Source organism: Pangasianodon hypophthalmus, chromosome 8 (assembly GCF_027358585.1).
Source record: "Pangasianodon hypophthalmus isolate fPanHyp1 chromosome 8, fPanHyp1.pri, whole genome shotgun sequence".
Lineage (NCBI taxonomy): Eukaryota > Metazoa > Chordata > Actinopteri > Siluriformes > Pangasiidae > Pangasianodon > Pangasianodon hypophthalmus.
Window position 1 is genome coordinate 24,506,288 of NC_069717.1, and position 16,696 is coordinate 24,522,983.

Below are 16,696 nucleotides of genomic sequence, written 5' to 3' on the forward strand. Positions count from 1 at the left end.
GAAGAGCTATACGCCCTGTGAGACAGAACAAACTCGCATGTACACAGGGAAAGGCCGAAAGGGGAAGAGGCGCGCTCTGTGTGGTGCCTGAGAAGGGACAAACATTTCCCTTGCATATTTCTGAAGATCCATTAGCCCATTCTCCTCATTTTTTCATCCTCAACTGGAATCCCATCATTTATCTTTGCCTTTTTCTGTCTTTCCTCCCATCTCTTCAGGGAGCACTTTGCACACATACTTGGGCTTTCATTTTGCCCCAGTGCTAAGCACCCCCCCCCTTTTTTTTCCTTTTTTTTTCCTTTTTTTTTTCCTTTTTTTTTTTTTTTCTCCATTGTGTGTGTGTGTGTGTGTGTGTGTGTGTGTGTTGTAAACTGTGTTCTCTGTAGATTTTGCCTTCATTTGAAATCCTGTTATAAATCTGTAAAATGTTCTCCCTCATCCGTTTTCTTGATTGTGGTTTGGCCATACAGTTTGGGGGGGAAAGCACCGTGTATTCCTGCAGCTCAGAGACGTGGAAATCCAGCCACCCACTTCCCAGAATTCACGAGGTGCAGTGCGGTTTCTGCTTGATGAAAAAGCGACATGATGTTTGGCGAGGCCTTCAGTGCTAGATCAGGTCCACCACAGGGTCTCTCTTTCATACACACACACAGAGTGTGTATCAGAGCCTGTGTTTCTCTCAGTTTGTTCTCTGTATACTGCGAGACATTGTGTTCACTTCGGTGTCAGGTGATGGAGCACATTCTAGACTTTTCCATTCACTTGCTCTTTAAGCAGAGACATCATGAGTAAAGCAGGGAAATATCCATTTAAGACGCAGGCCTTGCTGGCTGAGAGAGAGTCAGGCGGAGAGCGGGATAAAGAGGGAGTATCCATCAGTGCTGCCTCGCAGGGTGTAGTGTGTCCTGAGAAAAGTGGCACGTACAATGGAGGCTCTGATGCAAAGCACTCTGGGTGTGTGGTGTTGGCTTTCCCGTCCATCTGAAGCACAGGCTGCTCCTTGTGTACCAGAGCCTGGTGGAGATGTGTGTGTCTGTGTGTCTGTGTGTGTGTGTGTGTGTGTGTCTATGCTGTGTGTGTGTGTGTGTGTGTGTGTGTGTGTGTGTGTTTTATTGTGTCTGTCCTTCCCTCTGTCTCGCTCTTCCCTGTCTCTCTCTCTCTTTCTCTCTCCCACTGATCCTCTGTCTGTCTCTCATGCTCCCTCTGTCTCTCCACTCTCCATCTTTCTCTCTCACACTCAGTCTGTCTCCATATTTCTGTCTTTCTGTATGTCTTTCTCTCTCTCAATCTCTTTCTCACTTCACTGTCTTTCTCTCTCTCTCTCTCTATCTACCCCTGTCTCCCTCTCTCTCACTGTCTCCTCTGTTTCATTCTCTTGTACTCTTCCCCCACCCCAGTTAAATTTAACCCTTCTCAGTTCTGCCCCTCCTCTCACCAATGACCCAGAAGCATCAGGGACACAGAAGTGGCCTTTGTACCAGTCTGACTGTCCCAACACACACAATCACTCACTTCTCTCTCGTATTCTTTTTAATCATCTCTTTCTGTTTGCTTTCATTAGACTTGTCACTGTCTCTCACTGTCTGACTGAAGCAGACCTTGTTTTAGTACGCTGTTAACTACTGAATCATTCCTGCTGTTGGGTTAAACACATCACATTTTCTTAATTTTAGGCATAGCATTGTGGTTTGTGGACACTCGATTGCTGCTGTGTCACTTCCAGCTAGTTTGAAAAGCTACGATAATGTTCAGTGATTAGCTTAATCGTGCAGCGATTCAGGAGTGACGCAGCATTTCTGGTTTAAAACGAGTGTTACAGTGCTCGTGCTGTGCTCATGATCATGCTGACAGCACTGGGGTTTACAGGATCATTGTCTTATTTAATTGTATAGGGAAACTATTACATTATTCTTGTTGAAGTTTTAAAAAAAATTCAATTACCATGACTGTGTGCTAAAAATGCCAGTTAGATGTACTCACAAAAAATTCAGCTAACTGAATTAAGTTCTAATATTTCTGTCACTGCCAAAACAGGTTTGCAGATCCTTTTAAGTTATTGTATCTCAGACATTTTTTAAAGAATAATACCAGTTTTCAATGAGGTTGTTCAAGAGCTTATGCTATACATTCTCTCATACACACACACACACACACACACACACACACACACACACACACAAACACTAGAGGTTTTATTGTAATCCTCCTTTTCTTCATGTCATGTGTGGAAGTAATTTTATTTGTGGCTTCCCTTAATTTGAACCTCTACTCAGTGACAGTGTTCCATTTTTTTTTTTTTTTTTTCTCTTCTACTCATCTTGGGGGGCTTTGTTGAGTTCACTTCCTCTTCTCTCATCTCCCCAGTGGAACAAGTGACCTGCTATGCTTGAACCCCAGATTGAAGTCCAATTTTAGTCCATTAGGGAAACACCCCAGCGTGCAGCAGAGGAGAAGGAAGACCATGTCTGTTGTGCGCATTAGGAAGCTGCCTTTTGTCTCCACCAGGGAGAACATGTTGCCAAACCTAGTGTGGCTTTGGCGCCGATTTCCTGCCTTGAAGATTGCTATTGACGACCCAATGCCCAGCTGGGTCTGCCCATGGTGACCGTTGTGTGGTTACCAACGGTTGCTGTAGCGGCAGACCGCATCCTGTTCAAGGGCTTGTGCATTTGGATATAAATAAGCAGTGAAGCAAGGTACTTAAAGTACTTACCCTGACCATTGATCCTACACACCCACAAACATACACATGCACACATGCACTAATCCAGACATATTGATTTCATCTAATTCAGATCAATTCAGATTTTGTATTCACCCACTCAGACACACCCATGTCCTTGTAGAGCTCTTTGTTTTGGTTTCATTCAGAGGAAACAGGCTGTTCTCTCAGATGGAGTGGAGATGTCACAGATGAGCCCCATTATCCCACAGCATGTTTATTTCTGCAGTCTTCCTTTAGTGCAGTCCAGCGTATATGTGTGTTGTGGTGCATAGGAAAACTTGTGGAGCCTTAACGCAAATCTATCAGCATAAAGTTTGATCCACATTCATTTCTTAACAACAAGTTCAAGAGCCACTTTTTAACTAGAAACTAATTCCATGTGAACTTTGCAGACTTCAGGTCAGCGATTAACTCTCGGTCTACCACCGTTGGGCCCTTGGACTGATCATCAGTGGCCGAGATTAGCATCAATTACTGTTCAGAGCCTACCAGACTTCTCTGTCTCTTTAATTATATTTGTTTGCGCTTTTAAATGCTGCTTCTCTTTTTAGAAAAAGAAGACTAGAGATTAGAATAGCTGAAAAGTACTCTTCCAGAGCATGGCCGAAAACCACTTTGGCACTGTCCCTTGACTCTAATTCGGACACACACTGCTTTTCTTCTTTCTGCTTTATGTGTATGGAGACACTGGGGGACAACACACAGTTATAAGCTTGGGGTCCACTGTATTTATCTTGGCCCTCTTTAGCCTATGAGCGAGTGTGTGCATGTGCCAGCATGCAAGTGTTTCTGCACCGTTGCACCCTATTAGATCCCCACTGATAAATCCAGAGGTGTATCTTTTCCCTCTGTAGTCTTCTTTCTTCTCTGTTCATTCTCTGTAGATGAAACATTTGACTTGTTATTCTTTCCTCGGAGTCAGAAAATCAAACGAGCTGGTTGGACGGCATCACTCTCAGGCCTCCTCGGAGGCAGCAGAGCCATAGGACCTGAGGCTGCCAGGGTTTATGTGGGAGGTTTTGGCTGGCCAAGAATACAGCCTGTTTTATGATTTTGGTGTGGTTTTAATGGAATAGGCCTGAGTGGTAGGTTAACATTCCAAACATTGTCAAGGTAACCAAGATACTTTTCTCAACTGTATATTTTTTGTTTAGTCCTACAAACTGAAGTTTTAGACCTACACCACCTGAATTGTTTGGTTTGACATTTTTATTGATTTAAGTTTTCTACTGTCATGAGTACTTAAACAAATACACATAAACAAGTATGACACATTAATAATGAAAAGCAGCAGCCAGGTTCGTTTATCAGCAGGGATGCCCCTAATTGAAATGAACTTTACATGAGGTCGTGAAGCATTGAAATGCTAGAGCGAATCAGATTTGACATTTCCCATTCCAATCCAGTGACGTGTGTTAACTGACATGGCACAGATCATGTGCATAAATATTTATATTTTAAATATAAATTATTTTATATTTATTTATATTTTTTTAAAAATCAGCAGAGTAAAATTGGTTACTGAGGGGACAGTTTCTACTTGAACATGACCTTCACCTGTAGATTAACTGTCTACCATTTTTTTCTATTCAAAATAATAATAACAGCACAGATACTCTCAGCAGAATGTTACTAATTTTAATAATGTCCATTTAGAAGAGCTGCGTTCCATCACTTGAATATGAAATGACTCTAGAAATGGCTGCTTTGGGCATTTTCCTCTTTTCATAGGCTTTGTCACATCAGAATTGACGGAGTTCGCTGTGTTGGAGCAGAGAAAGTGTCCTGGGCCAGGGTAGACCAGGGTTTGGTAATGACTGGTATAAGAGATTGGTGGTAGACCAGCGGTTATGTAACAGCTCATTACTCTGATATAATGCAGCTCAGATGGTTGTGTAATGGGCGGGTCTCAGTAATGGTAGTGTAAGATGCAGCTCAGCATTTTGAAGGTTATAATGTTGGACAAAGTCAGAAGTAGGCTGACTTAGGCTTGTGTGAGATTTAATAGCCTAAAAAAAAAAAAAAACTAGCACGTCCACCATTTCAGGTTTAAGGGTAGTAGGGGAGGGTGGAATATTATTACTGGCTGTGCAGTCGGGAACTGCTGGCTGGCAGCGCGGCATCATAAAAACGCTATAATATATATAATGCTGTCACAGATCGGTTGTTTCATGTAAACATGCCCAGCATTTTCACTGTTTATCTGCTTCTCAAAGTTTTTGAGCACTGACTGCAGTATTTAATCACTTTCTAATTATCATCATTAACGTTATTTGTAAAGCGTTAGATTTTAATCATTGTTGTAGGCATGATTAGTCAAAATTTTCAGGTTTGACCATTTAAGGTCAGGTTTTTTGGTAGCATCCCTAATAAATATAGTTGAGTCATGTTAACTTTATACTTCTCTAATGTTTAACATACACTGATAGCTTTTATTTTAAGCGAGGTCACAGTTGAGAGCATGTGAGGTGGGGGAAGGGGGCAGGGCTTCCAGGCAGTGCAGGTTAACATCAGAGCTCAGAACACCTGCACAACTGTCAGTCATTCCAGATTCACGTCAATTGGCTCATCTAATGTTTTTACTGGAGAGGAAAAGACTGCTGTTGTGGTTTATTAGGAGTGATGGCTCATACTAGCGTATGCTGGAGCAAGTATTTTATTAGCCTAAAATATAATCAGAATAAACATCATTGGATATCGTGGCAGTGAAAAATCATGTAGGGACGATTAAATTGGTGTATCACAAGCCTATGCTGTCTATGTCAGAGAAACTGGCGGGTGGGTGAAAATATACCCTGTTTTTACTTCCTTTACACAGTGTATAAGGAGAAAGAAAGAAAGAAAAACAGCAGACAGAAGGGGTGAAGAAGTCATCTCAGGTGGCTGTTTGATCATGCAGTGATTTATGAGGCTCTATAATTACTCTGTAAACTCTTTACCCACTCACACACCCCTCAGCCGAGACAGTTGAGGACGGAGGGAGATTATCTCACTGTAAACGATAGCTCCACTTAGAGAGATTTATAAGACATTTCAGACCCGTTAGAAAGCAGGAGCAACAGCTCCTCAGCAGCTGGCCCACACACCCCACCTCATCCACCACCTCCTAACTCCATTCATCTTAACACAGTCATTAGTTTATTTTGTTTAACAGGAGGCTCGAGTCTCATTTCAGCAGAGCTCCTTTTATAAATGAGGGTACACTTGCAAAACGTGCATATTACATGTAGAGGACATGTGCAATAATCTATTTAAAAAAAACCTACAAAGTTAAATTTTTTAGATAACATAAACACGATGTTAAATATGTAAACACTTAGTAAGAATAGTGAGGAAAAAAACGTTTCAGAAAAGTCAATTGCAAATCTTGAAAGTACAGTCATTACTGAAAAAGTATTAAATATGCGTGTGATGCTGTGTTGTAGTCTGTAATGTAAACTCACCTCATATAATACATACTGCTTGTCATCTAAAAAGATAAATACAGCCAACATTTCAGGCAACTCTGACCAACTACTCATTTAAGCAATATACAATGAAAGCATTTCACTGTGAGTGAAAGACATGTTTGACAGTCCTAGGTTGTGGTCCTGCACTCTCTCTTGTGTTTATATGTCATATTAAAGAGTAGAGAAAGAAAAAGGGAGCAAATGGTCTGCATATGATGCAGTACTGAGCTGAAACAAGACCTTAACCAGGACCATATGTTTAATGAGCTTGAAATTCAGCTGCAGTTGGTCAGCATGAAACAACTTAATTGAGAAAATGAAAAATGTCTTTCTCTGAGTTGTCTGTCGTCTTTCACTTCTCTCTCTTATTCATAGTAACAGTGTGATATTTTGTGGCGTCGCCCCACATGCACAAGTGTGAGAGCATCAGAGGCTATGAGCAAAGCAAGTACACCCACCGACCACTTTATTAGGAACACCCGTGCTTATCCAATTAACCAATATGACAGCCGTGCAGTACATAAAATCTTTTTTTTTTTTTTTTTTTTTTTTTTTCCCCCTCCCCTTCTCCTGTTTTTGCCTAACAAGAGGGGAAAACATAGGGTCTTCTGCTGTCGTAGTCTACCTCCCTCAATGTTCAGTGTTTTGTATGTTTTGAGATGCTTTACTGCTCATCATAGTTGTAAAGAGTGGTTATTTGAGTTACCGTAGCCATCCTGTCACCTCAAACCATTCTGGCTATTCTCTGAACTGTTGCTCACTGGATGTTTTTTGTTTTCTGCACAATTCTATTTAAACTCTAGAGACTATTGTGCATGAAAAGATTTTGAGATACTCAGACCAGCCCTTCTGGCACCAACAACCCTGCCACAATCAAAGTCACAGAGATCACATTTTCCCCATTGTGAAGTTTGATGCGAACATTAACTGAAGCTCTTGACATATGCTGCTGCCACATGTTGCATGAATGAGCAGGTGTTCCTAATAAAGTGTTCGGTGAGGATAAGGTTGTCTGCTAAGAGTGATTTTTAAAAAAAGGTTTTATAGCTAACTAGCACCTCAAACTAGCAGCATTGTATAACCATCATAAAATCTGAAATGTAATGGAGTGTGGATGTAGACCTTGTAACTAATATGTCCAGTAAGAGGTTTTAGCTGTAACAGCTCTAACTCATAGTAAAACACTGCAGGGTTCAGGTAATGGGGTCAGAGTGTCTCACTCACACACATTGTCAGCGTTCAGTGCTTACACTTGCACACACATGCAGACACGCCCACACCGGCAGCAAATCTCATCATCTCTGATAATAACTTTGTTTACCGTCATATGGTTTATATCAGCTCTGTCTGGGTTCTTTCATCTCAGTGAGAGGTAGCTGCACACACTCATCGCCTCTGTATTCGAGACTGAGCCTCTCAGTAGACAGCCAGCATACGGGGGAGCCGTAAAGAGCCATAGCAAATACACATAGGCCTAACTATATCGTCCTAATGATTATAATAACAGCATGCAGAGACCAAAGTTGACAGACATCATTATCATGGGTTCTCACACCCCACCCCCCAAACATGCACACATAGAGTGGCTGTAATGACAGAGCAGAAGGAGTAATAAGTAATAAGAGCTGTTGATGCTGCTGAGCAAACCTTCAGTAGTGGCCACATACAAGCGTTCAATCGTCCTGATGCAATCCAGTGCCCTCTTATCATAAGAAGCCACCCTGCCATTTATGTGTGTGTTCATGCTTTGAGCAGCGAAAAGATTTTCCCTTTTACAGTCTTGTTTTGCTCCTGAAATGCGCCCATTATGTGTTTGCGTCATGGTTCTTTGCAAACATGTCAGGGTGAAGCCTACTTTAACCAGCTCCTCTTCGACTGTCCTTTTTTGGGCCTCCACCTGCCACCCCTCCCAGTAATGTTTTGCTCCTGAAAAGATGAGGGTAATGATTACGATCTCAGGCTTTTTGCTGAAGGCAGGCCATTTTTACTGTCTAACAGCCTAACTATGGCACCTGAAGGCATGAGGATTATTGCAAACACATGCCCACCAAGCCTGTTTTCTGTTTTTACTTCTTTTTGTTATTGCCTTTGACAGCTCCATGCTATATGGGAACAGACGGTTATCATAACCTGATTAATCTGTTCATATCATCTTTTAAAGTCAAGTGTTGAAATGCCTGCCATAAAATATCTCCGGTATCTTGTCATGATTCCCAGCATACTGTTCCTGCACTTGGCTGAGGACTTCTAGACATCAGTTCTGCTTTCATGATTGATGGGTGTTCTCAGTTTGAACCTATTTGTACTGACATTGACACGAGATTGTTAATCTATCTGTGATCTTCAACCAATTAGTGTGTTAATTCTTATCTTAAATCATGTTTGTTGACTCCAGACACAAGCTTCATGAACCGATCACTCAAATGTGATCATGGGCTCTGAGGCCTCAGGCAGTGATGACAAGTCCAGACTGAATCCTGCAGTGAGGGTCCCACTGTAGTGTCATCATTTATACTGATGCACTGTTGAATTTGATTGGCTAATTGACTGCAAGGCAAGTCACAGGTGCTGGTTCTAATAATCATTTTTGTAATGACCAATAGTTACTAGACAAATGGGCAAAAATCTAAACTGTCATGGTGTTTACACACTGGAAAGTCCTAAGATCCTAAATTCCAAAGGAATCAATGCAGCTGGATTTGGAGTGTTTCCTGAGATGCTTTTCTGCTCACAACATTTGTAAAAAGTGGTTGTTTGAGTTATCATAGCCTTCCTGTCAGCTCATACCAGTCTAGTCATTCAGGACATACCGCATCTACCCAACCTTTTTTGTCCATTTTTTTGCACATTAGCTACTCAGTCTCCTAATAATACGTATATTCATAGTTATTTAATCATGCAGACTGGAGCTCTGTGCAGAGGTCTGTCCAAACCTGTGTTTATGGAGTGCTTATGTCTGCACCTATTAGTGTGTGTGTGTGTGTGTGTGTGTGTGTGTGTATGAGGTGCTAAATCAACTGCCTGTGTGTGGTTTCTCCATTAAGACACTAAATAAACACATACTGTACAATTATTACACACACATTATTACACACACACGCTTGCGTGCGGTTCATATCCGCAAGCATATGAACAGGTCCTATAAAAAGTGACAGTGGGTTGAGAGCAGCCGCGAGCGATTGTGTCTACATTCTTTACCCGTGCTGCAACGCAGCCGTTGCAAACAACCAATCGGCTGCTTGCATGTTGACAGCGTGACACTATTTCTGCAGTTTGCTCAGACACCACTTCCTCACTTCCTCACCCAAATAATCTGTTATTTATGTCTTTCTTCAGGTGGATTTAATGCCATCACTTTCTCTTCTTCATCTCACCCAGCTTTCTCTCTCTCTCGCTCCCTTTTCTTTCTCTTTTCTGTCTGCTGGCTCTATATATCTTTGTCCATCTATCTCTCTGTCTCTGTCTCCATCTGTGCATCTGTCTCTCTCACTCTGTCTCACTCACTCTGTCTGTCACACCTGCATGCCATCAGACAAAGTTATACTCAGTTTTTCGCGCAGGTTATTTTGGGAAAAAAAAGTACAGTGAGATATGTGTAGAGATCCAGGTGGATGTTCTTGGGTCATTTTAATAGCTTCTTGGACATTAAAAAACAACAAATTATTATTCTACATATGATATTTTCTTAGTTACTTTATAAGACTAAAACACCAGGAGCCACATCCCAAGAACCGAGATCCTGAGGTCCTGTGTGATGCTTCATAACTTCCTCCATTACATAACAGGCTTTGCTGCATGGTTTGGAAAAGGAAGCAGCATGCATTTGTCAAAGCTTTGACCACAGTTTTCCGGCAGCCGTATGTGTGTGTGTGTGTGTGTGTGTATGTGTATGTGTATGTATGTCCTGGAGCTGTTTGGAATCCCTGATTGCAGTGAGGTTGGAGTTTAATAAGGCGTACCGAGCTGTGCCATCCAGCTGAGAACAGAGTGTGTGTGTGTGTGTGTGTGTGTGTGTGTGTGTGTGTGTGTGTGTGTGTGTGTGTGTGTGTGTGTGTGTGTGTGTGTGTGTGTGTGTGCTCGCTCATAGTCACAGTCCAACACAAACACCACAGCACAAAGGAATGTCCTGCTTCCAACATTAATAATATGCTGATCACTATTGAATGGTGGAGAAGTGAGACATCTGATTTGTTTGGTCACGCAGTTGAATCTTAATGGTCACCTTATGGTCACTTAATGTAGCTGATGGGAAATGGGATGTGTTTTTGGTAAGTGCCCCTCTCTCTCTCTCACTCTCTCTCTCTGTCTATCTCTCTGTCCTTTCATGTTTGGGTGAAACTTTTTCTTCAGCTTGCTTTGTTTGAGTTTTGTGCACATTCCATTCGAGCTTGTCCAGATCTTAACTGATTGCTTGGGTCTTTGTCACCCAGCTGCCTGGTAAGGATGACTTGGCTTTACATCAGATCAGAAAATCTGCATGAGGGTTGTGTTTGGTTGTAGACTCCTCATTGTGGGAAGCTTGCAGTGAAGATCAGCAACATGTTGCAATATGGAAGATAAGGTTTATTTTCAGTACTGTGCCGGTCGTCAGAGAGATGGAGAACAGAGTGTTCAGTGTACATCTGTACCATCTCTGCTGACTGGTTCTATGCCGAGGACATTATACTGGGTACATAGCATTTTGGTGTGAAGTAGAAATGCTGGGCGTTTCAGTGTTAGATGTGGATTCGTCTCTGACGGCTCCAACAAAAATGTGGCTTGTAGCATTCAACAGCTGTGAGATTACGTTAGACAGATAAGATCCTGACTATTATCCTGACTGTGGACTGCCAATCTTCAGCTAATCAGAATGAGGTATCTCTTCATGTCTGTCATTCATGTTACCTTATGATTTAGAAAGCTCCTCCTTTTGTGCTATCTTTCATTGTAGTCTAGGCATGTGTTTTGAGGACCTGGTTTTGGAGGGAACACTGAAGGGAAGGGTTGTGTTTGCTTTAAACAAAACAGCTATGTTCAAATAACTTGCACTGAAATATGACTAGTTGGTGATCAGAATTATTGCTGCAGGACTGGCCTTGAAGCTGGGAGCTCTCATTGCCACCCTTTATCACTCTACGTCTCTCCCTTTGTTTGTCTGTTTCTCTCTCTCTCTCTTTCTGGCACACTGACAGCTTCTCTCACTCTCTGATCCCAGACAGGCTCTCATGCATGGGCACTGGTGTATGTGCATCCTGAGTAATCCCCTGTGAGTGTGCCAGCGATTCTTGTCCTGGCCTCAGCATGCTGAAGCCAGGGGACCCCGGATACTGCCAGAGACACCCTAGCCCCGCCCCAACACACACACACACACACACACACACACACATGGCCCCTGGTCATATTTAGTGAAGCAGTAATTAACTACTGAGTAAAGAGATGTGTGTGCAAGAGAGAGAGGTGGGAAATGTGTTTTTTTTTTTTTTTTTTTTACTTGCAATAAAATCTCCCTTGTTAAACACAATTTTATGAGTTATGTATTTTATGTATGCTATATGATAATTTGTTTTCATAGTGCATTTTCTACATCAGCAGATTCATCAGTCATTTGACCAAAAAAAGTTTCAGTTGACGTGTAGTGAAGAAATAAAAATCGAATATGGCATCTTCAAAAATTTGAATGTGCATTTTTGCCTCTGAATAAATAAATAAATACATATCAACAAATCATTTTTAGCAAAGTGAAAAGCAAACTATTGTGTAGATGAATGATCACCTGAAGAACACATCTTTTTAAGTACAAGTGATTCGCCTTGTTACTTGTAACAGCAATGGATTGCTGTTTTTGTTTTTTTTTTGTTTGTTTGTTTGTTTTTTTCTTCTTCTTTTTTTAAAAATACCCCTTTCTGTGGTGAATGAGCAGTAAAGCACGACCTGGTAAAACTTTGTGCCCTCAAATTTGGCAGCAAAATATTTTTTGAAAGTGACAGTCTTAAAAATCTAAGTACTCCACTTCTCAGTGCTTGTTTGGCTGTAGAGACTGCCCTCTAGTGGTCAGGTTAGTCATTTGCATTCTCATTCACAAAACTTGTCAATGTTGTAATTCCTGTTCCATTTCCTGTACTGTATGCATCTGCCATTGTTAATTAGTTCGTCTCAGAACAAACACACCATGGTGAAGTTTTCATACAGCCAATCATGCTCGTATGCCCTGCGTATGCAGGTTTGCATGTGTGCAGCTGTAGTGGGCAGATGTTGCGACGGCGCTCTGATCCCTGAACTGACATGTGAGCTCCAGCCATGATGAACTCCAGGGCCAAACATCTGGGAGTGAGCAAGCTCCGTCTCTGTCATCTCATCCCAATCGCTTCCAGCGCTGATATAAATAGCAATCAGCAATCAACCACTAGCCCAGCTTGCACGATAAGTGCACGTGTGTGTGTGCGTGCATGTGAGCATTGATGCAGTGTGTGTGTATAGTTACAGTATAGGACTGATTCGAACAGAAGTGCTAAATGCCAAGAATGCAGACAAGCTTTCACTCACAGTGAGGCCCACAAAGCCGATGACAGTGTGAGCGCGCTTAAAGCTTTAGACAGGATTATAAGCTGATTTACTCATCCTTTGAAGATGAGATTAACATGTAATGCCTGAATGCTCATGGAGACTACATCCCTCAGGTGGGGCAGGTGTGTACGCTCATTTTTCCCCACCTGATTCTCTCTGTCTCTTTATCTCGTTATCTCTGCTTTATATGAACCTTTGTTTTCTGTTATGTGACAGAGAAAGTCGCTAAAGCTCATCACCTCAGCCTGTGTGTGCTTGACGTAAAGGACTTTGCTTTAACAAAGCACAAAGCAGACACACTCACTTTGCTATAACTATTACGCAGTGTTTTCACTGACTTGTGTGTTACTGTAGTTAATGATGATCTGTCTGAGACTAAACTTAACCTCAGGAAACAAAAGATCATTTTGGCTTAACAGCCAGACGACTCCCACCCCCACCCCCACCCCTCCAACCACAAACACATACACACACAAACTCTTGCTCAATCCCTACAATGTGCTCTGAACAATATTGTTTCTAAACAATATCAGGTGCCTAACTATGGGGGACGGGTGTTTTTTTTTTTTGTTTTTTTTTTTAAAAATAAACATTTGTCATACTCCCCTTATGAGGAGTTTGACATCCATTGACATGATTATTAAACTAGCTGCTTAATAGCTACATCATTATTAAACTAGCTACTTAATGCTATGCTACCCCTAAATCTAAGCTTATCCTCAGTAACTGAAAGGAAAACTTTTTGGCTCTTTTGGTTTTTTTTAGTTGCAGCTGCCAAAAAAAAAAAAAAATCTTAGTGGGGACAAGCAAAATGTCCCCACAATGTCAAAACTGTCAGCTTCCTATCATTGTGGGGACCAAGATAAAAAATAAAAAATAAAAAAAAAACAAGCGCGCACACACACCCACACCCACAGCAGTTCTGTATTAATAATGTTAATATAGACTGAGGTCACCATATCAGTATGCTATATTAAGTCACTGTTTCACATTCCCTTTGGTCTTGATCATTCGCTCCAGCTCGTTTGCCGAAACCAAAAACTGATTAAACATTAGGGCGCACACACATTTTGCTTAATGATGGCATGGATGGAAAGTTAAACCGCCGTTTCCCAAACTGCTCCTCAGCCTCCCCAGACGGTCTAGATTTCTTCAAACTCCCAAGCCGAACGTACCAAGCGAGTGAGAAGTGAATAACTAGGTTAAAGTGTGTTAGGAGCTTGTTATGAGAGAAGCAAAACTGTGTCGCTATAAACTGTCCTTTTCCTACAGCTCCCGGGAATACACAGGACTGCTGAAATGACAAAGTGCTAAGGAATGTCTTCTCAGTTGTTTTTATTCTGTTCACATTGTAACCATGCTGTGTTTCTGTCGGGTTTCAGGAGTTTTCCACGGTGGACTTCCGCAGCAACTCTGTGTCCAGTCGAACTCCGACGCCTCCTGAACGCTACTCGCCACATAGTCCAATCGAACGAGAGATACCCATGTCCCCCCGCCGCAACAGGTACACACACGCGCACACACATTTGTAATACTATCCTTGTGAGGACCTTCCTTTGACTGACTACTAATACTAGCTAATTAATGCCATGTTAGACTTAAATCTATCCTTAACCAAGAGGAAACCTTTTTCTACAATATATAGTTCTTTTTATTCTGACCTGCTGTTACCATGTCCACACAGATTTCCTGTTTTAGACCTTTGTGTGTATGTTGAATTTTCAATTCTCACTTGTCTGCATGACTCTGAATGTTTACATAGAAACCATAGCACATGTTTCTGTTCAGTGCTGTGACTTCGTGCGTGATTCTGGCCTGTAACTTAATTCACACAACATCTTGATATTTGAGTGTTTATTTCAGCTCCTCTGTCTCAGGGTTCTGTCAGACCCCAGATAGTCTTAATGTAAATTAAAGTAAATAACACTTCATTTTTGATTGCATACCGCTCACTTGCAATGACACTACCTCCACTGTGGTATAGATCCTTTCTTTCTCCACACTTTGGCCTTTCCATCGCTTTGGTAGAGGTTAATCTTGGTTCCAGAACTTTTGTGGCTCATTTCTGTATTTCTTTGCGAATTCCAATCTGGCCTTCTGATTCCTATTGCTGATGAGTGGTTTGCGTCTTGTGGTATGGCCTCTATATTTCTGCTCTTGACGTCTTATTTGAGCGGTGGATTGTGATTCCTTCATCCCTGCCCTGTGGAGGTTGTTAGTGATGTCACTGACTTGTTTTTGGGTTTGGTTTTTTTCACAGCTCTTACAATGTTTGTCATCAACTGCTGTTGTTTTCCTTGGCCAACCTGTTCGAGGTCTGGTTGTTAGTACATCAGTGGTGTTTTCTTTATCAGGACAATCCAAATTGTTGTATTGGCTATGCCCAATGCTCGTGCAATGGTTCTGATTGATTTTCCCTCTTTTCTCAGCTACAGAATGGCTTGCTTTTTCCCATAGACAGCTCTCTGGTCTTCATGTTGATTTTTCCATTTTTGCAATAAATGCAGTCTTCACAGGTGAAACCCAGAGTAAAAGAAAACAAGCGTAGACTTTCAGAGCTATTAATTGTTTAAACCATCAATCTAACAGGACACACCTGGGCAGCAAGAACCCCCTGTCAGTCACATATTCCAATATTTTGGTATGGGTTCAAACAAAAGGTGCCATATTCTAAATTGTTTAACACATTTAGATGTAAATATCAGGAAATGAAAGCTGAAATTCTGATCCATCATCTCATATTCATCTTCTGATCCCAAACCCAAATGTCTTCAGTGTATAGTACAAAAAAAAAAAAAATGGCCTTGCCGTTCCAATACTATTGAAGGGGGCTGTAGCTGTTTCTCTCTCTCTGTCTCTCTCTCTCTCTTTGTGCCATCTCAGTCTCTTTCCCTGTCCCACAGTCTCTCTCTTTCTGTTTCTCTGTCCCTCTCTTGTGCTCACACTCTCTCTCTAATTTTCTTGTAATTTCTCATTTTTCTTTGACTCATTCTCTCTGCGCAACTGAAAAGATTTATTTCATTCTTCCCCCTAATTGGTCCTCTTTTTACACACACACGCACTCACACATGTACACACACGTACACACTCTCCTGTGGCACACACTCTTCCAGCTCCACCCACTCCATGCTCAGCATATAGGTCCTCCTCTTTATACAGTGAGCCTATGCAAGAGTCACACCTTTTAGACTGAAACTCTCCGTTTAGCTCAGCAAAGGGGTGTGTGTTTAGTTGTGTAAATGAGCTTAAGCTTACATGTGAGTGTGTGCACTCTTGAGTCAGGTTTAGGTGTGTATGTGTGTAAGGTTGCCACTGAAGTCTGTTTGGTCGTAGCTGTAAAGGATTTGCTCTGTGTCTTTGAGGTAAGTGTGTAACTTTGCTCAGCACAGGTTTCTAGACATAATATTTTGGAAGTGTCCTGAGTTAGTACAAGCACTTCTTTGGCTTCTCCTCTCTCTGCTCTTTTCAGGCTGTGATGCTGTCTTCTGTTTTGACTGGGTTTTGTTTGAAGCCTGTTTAGCTAGGTGTGTTTTCACGAGATTGTAACATGCACCAGCAGACTGAAGCAGCTACAGGACATAATCAGTAAAATAGCTTACAATGCATGAGCTCCTAATCCGTCATATTAGATGCTTTGTTTTTTCTCTCTCTCTGTCTGGACGTCTGTCTTGCTGTGCCGTTCTTGCCGTCACTTCTGGTATTGACGTAAGTGTGCACGTTCTTGGGGATTTCAGTGCTGTACCTTACCATCTCAGGGTAGAAAGCGAGTGAAGGAGGAGCAAGAGGAGAGGAAAGGGATAGCTTGGGAGGGCTCGCAGACGAAAAAGGGGGGAAAGTGAGTCTGTGGATCTGGATTTAATTTGGGGCATTTTTCACAGAATATGGCTGCATCCAATCTGGATCTGGAGATTTACAGCCCATCTCATCCTCCTGTCTATCCATTTATTTATCTTTCTAATCTCTCGTTCCATTTAATTTA

At 41.8% G+C, this 16,696-nt stretch overlaps 1 protein-coding gene across 6 annotated transcripts in view; it reads left to right on the forward strand.

The window, feature by feature from the left end:
- The window catches only part of pdlim2 (PDZ and LIM domain 2 (mystique)), a 62,214-nt gene that overhangs the window by 36,441 nt on the left and 9,077 nt on the right, over positions 1-16,696 (forward strand). For all 6 annotated transcript variants that reach the window (XM_053236374.1, XM_053236375.1, XM_053236371.1 and 3 more), the window contains one exon: positions 14,100-14,221. In XM_053236374.1, the coding sequence (XP_053092349.1) occupies positions 14,100-14,221 (122 nt within the window). The remainder of the gene's footprint in view (positions 1-14,099; positions 14,222-16,696) is intronic.